Raw genomic sequence first — 8,123 nt, 5'->3', positions numbered from 1 at the left:
GTTTTAAATCCTAATGCTCAGATGTTCAAACCTGTGTTACCAGAGCGACCCTAACAGGGTGTTGGTGCAAGTGATCATCAAGCGCAGCATGTATTGGATGTAGGGCCCAAGGTTAAAAATATTTCTCAGCCCAAGGTCGTTTCGTTGGAATAGTCAGAGACAAAGTTACATCAAGTATTTCCAGGTGCAGTTTCGACAACTCCGATGATGTCGCAGCCTCAGGCACAATCAAAACATCTTACACCAACAGCGCAAGGTTGTGAGGGTCATGATCATCTAGTCACTGTTTTGAAGAATCAAAATGAAATTACAACTTTGTTGGCTGAGCGACAGTCTCTGTTTTTGCTACCAAGTCGTGACATTCATTTCTGTGATGGTGATCCTTTGCAATATCAAACCTTTATGAGAGCTTTTGAGCACATTGTAGTGAGTCAAGCTCGGAGTGCAAAGGATTGTTTATATTTTCTCGAGTGTAGCACTGGTGGTGCGATACAAGTAGTAGGCATGTAAGAGCTGTTAGTGCTGTTTCTAGCCTTCTTTGCATGTAGTACAGGCAGTATAGTTACCTTTAACTGCAGTACGAGGACAGAAGGGAAATATGGGTCAGATCAGACAGGTTCTAGGTTTGTAGGAGCCAAGTGTGTCTGACAACAGGGGACTCGCACACAGTAGGTGTAGAAAACAAAATTGCATTTATTAGCAATTATTAAAGTTTAGCAGGTTGTGCACATTTAAGTGACCAGGTTCCCAATTCAACTTTTCTTCATTTACTTGGTCTAAGCTTTTTCTTATTTGTCACTTTTAATTTTTGTTACTATTCTTATGTCTCTGTCTGTTATTTCTTTAAATGCAAGAGGTTTAAGAAAGTGTTAAACGTAAGGCTATTTTTTTTGTTTTGCAAACAGTTCAACTCAGATTTCTGTTTTATACAAGAGTCTCATTCAACAGAACAAGAAAAAACATTTTGGAGATCGCAAGTGGGAGATGATCTGTGGATGTCCCATGGTACAGAGCATGCTGCTGGTGTTTGCATACTTAAAGGAAGATTTAATGGTAACATTTTGAATTCTGACATAGATAAAGATGGTCATTATATTTTTCTAATAGTTGAGGCTGCACACTCTATGTATATTTTAGTCATTGTGTATGGTTTTAACTGTCAGAGGGAGAATAAACTATATTTTGATAGGTTGGAGGAGCGCCTACTGCGCTGGTTATCTAAGTATCCCAATTCTTTTATAATTTTTGGTGGAGACTTTAATACAGTGTTTAACAGCTGGCCTTCTAGAAGTTCAGACTCTAACTCATTCATAAGACTGTTTGCACAAAGATTCAACTTAGTCGATTCTTGAAGGGATTCTCATTCATCTCAGATATTCAATTCAATTCAATTCAATTCAATTTTATTTATATAGCGCCAAATCACAACAAAAGTCGCCTCAAGGCGCTTTATATTGTACAGTAGATAGCACAATAATAAATACAGAGTTTAACCCAACAATCATATGACCCCCTATGAGCAAGCACTTTGGCGACAGTGGGAAGGAAAAACTCCCTTTTAACAGGAAGAAACCTCCGGCAGAACCAGGCTCAGGGAGGGGCGGGGCCATCTGCTGCAACCGGTTGGGGTGAAAGAAGAAAAACAGGATAAAGACATGCTGTGGAAGAGACACAGAGATTAATAACAGATATGATTCGATGCAGAGAGGTCTATTAACACATAGTGAGTGAGAAAGGTGACTGGAAGGGAAAAACTCAATGCATCATGGGAATCCCCAGCAGCCTACGTCTATTGCAGCATAACTAAGGGAGGATTCAGGGTCACCTGGTCCAGCCCTAACTATATGCTTTAGCAAAAAGGAAAGTTTTAAGCCTAATCTTGAAAGTAGAGATAGTGTCTGTCTCCCGAATCCAAACTGGAAGCTGGTTCCACAGAAGAGGGGCCTGAAAACTGAAGGCTCTGCCTCCCATTCTACTTTTAAATACTCTAGGAACAACAAGTAAGCCTGCAGAGCGAGAGCGAAGTGCTCTAATGGGGTGATATGGTACTACAAGGTCATTAAGATAAGATGGGGCCTGATTATTTAAGACCTTGTATGTGAGGAGCAGGATTTTGAATTCAATTCTGGATTTAACAGGAAGCCAATGAAGGGAAGCCAAAACAGGAGAAATATGCTCTCTCTTTCTAGTCCCTGTCAGTACCCTTTGTTATGATTTAATGTTGTCAGTGTTTTGTTTTGTGTTATGTTTAAGGATTTGTTCTCGTTTCCTGTTTTATTGTGAAGGTCTGCGTCTCATGTGAGTGTGTTCAGTTTTACCTCTGTCTTGTCTTGTTGATTATTCCCAGCTGTGTTCCCCACCTGTGTGCAATCTCCCTGTGTTTCCCTGTGTGTATTTAAGTCGCGTCCTCTGTCTTTGTAGTTTGGCTGGCCCGTCTGTGTATCCACCATGTCTCATCCGTGTGTTTCCCTGCTGCCCAACCGTCATCTGTTTTCTGCTGGCTGTTATTCGTGTTCAGGTTTGTGTTTCTGTTCAGGGTCAGTAGTTTAGTTTTTCCCAGTATAGTTTAGTTCTCCGTTCACCATTTTGTCCATCTCTTTTGTTGTGTTTGCCTTAGTGGCACCAGCCATTTTTAGCCGATCTGGTTGTCCATTTTAAGATAAAACCTCTTCTCACCCACAACCTGGTATTCATCATCTTTTATGTTGCGGCTATGAGCCGGGTCGTAACAGAATTGGGGGCTCGTCCGGGACACATTCGTCCTCGCTGGAGGGTCCGGAGGACCGCTTCAGCATTCTGTTTCAGCTGGAGGGTCCGAGGGGCCTGTCCAGCCTTCATTCGTCTCCACTGGAGGGTCCGAGGGACCGCTTCAGCCTTCCGTTTCCGCTGGAGGGGTCCAAGGGGCCTGTCCAGCCAACATTCGTCTTCGCTGGAGGGTCCGAGGGGCCTGTCCAGCATTTGTCCGTCTTCGCTGGAGGGTCCGAGGGACCGCTTCAGCATTCCGTCTTCGCTGGAGGGTCCAAGGGGCCTGTCCAGCCATCATTCGTCTTCGCTGGAGGGTCCGGAGGACCGCTTCAGCATTCTGTTTCAGCTGGAGGGTCCGAGGGGCCTGTCCAGCCTTCATTCGTCTCCGCTGGAGGGGTCCAAGGGCCTGTCCAGCCAACATTCGTCTTCGCTGGAGGGTCCGAGGGCCTGTCCAGCATTCGTCCGTCTTCGCTGGAGGGTCCGAGGGACCGCTTCAGCCTTCCGTTTCCGCTGGAGGGGTCCAATGGGCCTGTCCAGCCAACATTCGTCTTCGCTGGAGGGTCCGAGGGGCCTGTTCAGCCTTCGTCCGTCTTCGCTGGAGGGTCCGAGGGACCGCTTCAGCATTCTGTTTCAGCTGGAGGGTCCGAGCGGCCCGTCCGGCATTCGTCTGCCTCCACTGGAGGGTCCGAGGGACCGCTTCAGCATTCCGTCCGCCTGCAGAATAGCGGCCAGTGCCTTGTGTGCTGGTCCTCCAGGACTACAGCATTCATGGCTCTCTAGGTCATGGATCAAACATTTTCATTTGGGGTTAAATGTTTGATTTTTGGGTGGGGGGAAATGTTATGATTTAATGTTGTCAGTGTTTTGTTTTGTGTTATGTTTAAGGATTTGTTCTCGTTTCCTGTTTTATTGTGAAGGTCTGCGTCTCATGTGAGTGTGTTCAGTTTTACCTCTGTCTCGTCTTGTTGATTATTCCCAGCTGTGTTCCCCACCTGTGTGCAATCTCCCTGTGTTTCCCTGTGTGTATTTAAGTCGCGTCCTCTGTCTTTGTAGTTTGGCTGGCCCGTCTGTGTATCCACCATGTCTCATCCGTGTGTTTCCCTGCTGCCCAACCGTCATCTGTTTTCTGCTGGCTGTTATTCGTGTTCAGGTTTGTGTTTCTGTTCAGGGTCAGTAGTTTAGTTTTTCCCAGTATAGTTTAGTTCTCCGTTCACCATTTTGTCCATCTCTTGTTGTGTTTGCCTTAGTGGCACCAGCCATTTTTAGCCGATCTGGTTGTCCATTTTAAGATAAAACCTCTTCTCACCCACAACCTGGTATTCATCATCTTTTATGTTGCGGCTATGAGCCGGGTCGTAACACCTTGCTGCAGCATTTTGGATCAGCTGAAGGCTTTTCAGTGAGTTTTTAGGACATCCTGATAATAGTGAATTACAGTAGTCCAGCCTGGAAGTAATAAATGCATGAACTAGTTTTTCAGCATCACTCTGAGACAGGATATTTCTAACTTTAGAGATGTTGCGCAAATGGAAGAAAGCAGTCTTACATATTTGTTTAATGTGTGCGTTGAAGGACATGTCCTGGTCAAAAATGACTCCAAGGTTCCTCACAGCATTACTGGAGGCCAAGGTAATGCCATCCAGAGTAAGACTCTGCTTAGATACCATATTTCTAAGATTTTCAGGGCAGAGTACAATAACCTCAGTTTTATCTGAATTAAGAAGCAGAAAGTTAGCAGCCATCCAGGTCTTTGTCTTTAAGACATTCCTGCAGTTTAACTAATTGGTGTGTGTTACCTGGCTTCATGGATAGATAGAGCTGCGTGTCACCTGCATAGCAGTGAAAATTTATGCTATGTCTTCTAATGATGATGCCTAAGGGAAGCATGTACAATGTAAATAGAATTGGTCCTAGCACCGAACCCTGTGGAACACCATAATTGACCTCAGTGTGTGAAGAGGACTCTCCATTTACTTGAACAAATTGGAGTCTATTAGATAGATATGATACAAACCACTGCAGTACAGTACCTGTAATACCTACAGCATGTTCTAATCGCTCTAATAGGATATTATGGTCAACAGTATCGAACGCAGCACTGAGGTCTAGCAGGACAAGCACAGAGATGAGTCCACTGTCAGAGGCCATAAGAAGATCATTTGTAACCTTCACTAAAGCTGTTTCTGTGCTGTGCTGAGCTCTGAAACCTGACTGAAACTCTTCAAATAAGCCATTCCTCTGCAGATGATCTGTTAGCTGTTTGACAACTACTCTTTCAAGGATTTTTGATATGAAAGGAAGGTTGGAGATTGGCCTATAATTAGCTAAGACAGCTGGGTCTAGAGATGGCTTTTTAAGTAAAGGTTTAACTACAGCCAGCTTGAAGGCCTGTGGTACATAGCCGATTATTAGAGATAGGTTGATCATATTTAAGATTGAAGCATTAATTAATGGCAGGACTTCTTTGAGCAGTTTTGTAGGAATGGGGTCTAAAAGACACGTTGATGGTTTGGAGGAATTAATTATTGAAGTTAACTCAGAAAGATCAATTGGAGAAAAAGAGTTTAACTTAACATCGATGGTACTAAAAGTAGCTGTAGATAATATTACATCTGTGGGATGATTATTGGTAATTTTTTCTCTAATGATAAAAATTTTATTTGTGAAGAAGTTCATGAAGTCATTACTAGTTAACGTTAAAGGGATTGTTGGCTCAGTAGAGCTCTGGCTTTTTGTCAGCCTGGCTACAGTGCTGAAGAGAAACCTGGGGTTGTTCTTATTTTCTTCAATCAGTGACGAATAGTAAGATGTTCTGGCTTTGCGGAGGGCTTTCTTATAAAGCAGCAAACTATTTCTCCAGGCTAAATGATGATCTAAATTTGTGACACGCCATTTCCTCTCCAGCTTACGAGTTATCTGCTTTAGGCTACGTGTTTGAGAATTATACCACGGAGTCAGGTACTTCGGATTTGAGGCCTTAGTTTTCACAGGAGCTACAGTATCCAGAGTCGTACGTAGTGAGGAGGTAAAATTATTAACAAGATAATAGACCTCTGTTGGAGTAGCGTTCAGATAGCTGCTCTGCTCTATGTTGGTACAGGGCATTGAAGATGATAACAGTGGGTGGATTATATTCTTAAACTTAGTTACAGCACTTTCAGAAAGACATCTACTTTGATAAAGTCTACTCTCCACTGCTGTGTAATCAATTATTGTAAATGTTATCAGGAAATGATCAGACAGCAGAGGGTTTTCAGGAAACACTGTTAAGTGTTCAGTTTCTATGCCATATGTTAAAACAAGATCTAGAGTGTGATTAAAGTGGTGGGTGGGTTCTTTTACATTTTGAGAGAAGCCAATTGAGTCTAATAACAGATTAAATGCGATGTTGAGGCTGTCATTTTTAGCATCTACATGGATGTTAAAATCACCCACAATAATTATTTTATCTGAGCTGAGCACTAAATCAGATAAAAAGTCTGAGAAATCAGAGAGAAACTCTGTGTAAGGCCCAGGTGGACGATAGATGATAACAAGTAAGACTGGTTTCTGAGTTTTACAGCTGGGGTGGACGAGGCTAAGCATCAGGCTTTCAAATGAATTACAAGTCTGTTTTGGTCTTTCGTTAATTAATAGACTGGTGTGAAAAATTGCTGCCACACCGCCCCCTCGGCCTGTGCTTCAGGATTTCTGGTAGTTAGAATGACTCGGGGGTGTTGATTCATTTAAACTAACATACTCATCCTGCTGCAACCAGGTTTCTGTAAGGCAGAGTAAATCGATTTGTTGATCAATTATTAAGTCATGTACTAACAGACTTGGAGGAGAGAGACCTAATATTTAATAATCCACATTTCACTGTTTTACTCTTTGGTTCAGATGTGGATACTGTATTGTTCTTTCTTTGTGATATTTTATGTTTAAGTTGTTTATTGCTGGTTTTTGGTTTGTTTTTTGTCTTTTTGGGAGCTGACACAGTCTCAGTGGAGATGGGTTTTTGGGGGGGTAGCAGGAGGAGAGAAGCTGCAGAGAGGCGTGTAAGACTGCAACTCTGCTTCCTGGTCCCAACTCTGGATAGTCATATTTTGGGGGGTTTAATAAATTGGTCCATATTTCTAGAAATGAGAGCTGCTCCATCCAAAGTGGGATGGATGCCGTCTCTCCTAACAAGACCAGGTTTCCTCCAGAAGGTTTGCCAATTATCTATGAAGCCCACATCGTTTCTGGGACACCACTCAGACAGCCAGCAATTTAAGGAGAACATGCGGCTAAACATGTCACTCCTGGTCTGATTGGGGAGGGGACCAGAGAAAACTACAGAGTCCGACATTGTTTTGGCAAAGTTACACACCGATTCAATATTGATTTTAGTGACCTCCGATTGGCGTAACCGGGTGTCATTACTGCCGACGTGAATTATGATCTTACTGTATTTACGTTTACCCTTAGCCAGCAGTTTTAAATTTCCTTCAATGTCGCCTGCTCTGGCCCCTGGAAGACAATTGACTATGGTTGCCGGTGTCTCTAGCTTCACATGTCTGAGAACAGAATCACCAATTACCAGAGTTTGACCCCCGGCGGGTGTGTCACCGAGTGGGGAAAAACGGTTAGACACATGAACAGGTTGGTGGTGTACCTGGGGCTTCAGTTTAAGACTATGCTTCCTCCTCACCGTCACCCAGCCGCCCTCTTTCCCCAGCTGCTTGGGGTGTGCCGGGGAACAACTAGCGGGGCCTACGCTATCTTCGGCTGCACCAGCTACAGGGGCCTGGCTAGCTACGGGTGAATGAAGGGTGCGAAGCCGAGTCTCCAATTCAGTAATCCTGGCCTCCAGAGCTGCAAATATGCTACATTTGTTACAGGTATCATTACTGCTAAAGGAGGCCGAGGAGTAACTAAACATCTGACACAATGAGCAGGAAAGTGCAGGAGGGACAGGTGAAGTAGCCATGGTGCTAACGAGTCAGCTACAAGGTAAGCTAAGCTAGCGAAACAGTAAAGAGACAGTGAGTGAATACTTTGGCTATAAATTAGGTAGTGAGTACACAGAAAGGGTGATTCAGATGAAGCACGTTAAGATTATACTATGAAAAAGGGATGTATCAAAAGATTTAAATTAAATTGCTAAGCAGAAAAGCTACTCAGAAACACCACTGTGTTTGAGCAGGAACAGGAAGTGATACTCTACCACAAAGCGAGCGAACACCAAGTGACAGCGCCAGATAGCTTACACTTGGTGTAATAAGACTCAAACCAGGCACTCACGTATCGATTATTGGCTTATCTCAAAAGATTTAGAAAAAGTTCAAACGGATATTTATCCTACACCACTCTCAGATCACAAAATGGTTAGCTTATCGAGCCCATTGTCATCCTCC

The 8,123-nt window shown here is 43.6% G+C and overlaps 1 protein-coding gene across 1 annotated transcript; it reads right to left on the bottom strand.

Annotated features, from left to right (window-relative positions):
* Positions 1-6,841: 6,841 nt before the first annotated feature.
* On the bottom strand, positions 6,842-7,696 carry LOC112846538 (uncharacterized; the record flags this gene model as incomplete). Its single annotated transcript, XM_025906128.1, has 1 exon — positions 6,842-7,696. A coding segment is annotated over exon 1 (855 nt), but the record flags the coding sequence as incomplete, so codon positions are not given.
* Between the last annotated feature and the right edge of the window lie 427 nt (positions 7,697-8,123).

The sequence above is a fragment of the Oreochromis niloticus genome, linkage group LG3 (genome assembly GCF_001858045.2).
Source record: "Oreochromis niloticus isolate F11D_XX linkage group LG3, O_niloticus_UMD_NMBU, whole genome shotgun sequence".
Lineage (NCBI taxonomy): Eukaryota > Metazoa > Chordata > Actinopteri > Cichliformes > Cichlidae > Oreochromis > Oreochromis niloticus.
Note: the sequence above shows the minus strand (reverse complement) of the source record. Positions and strands in the feature narration are given on the sequence as shown.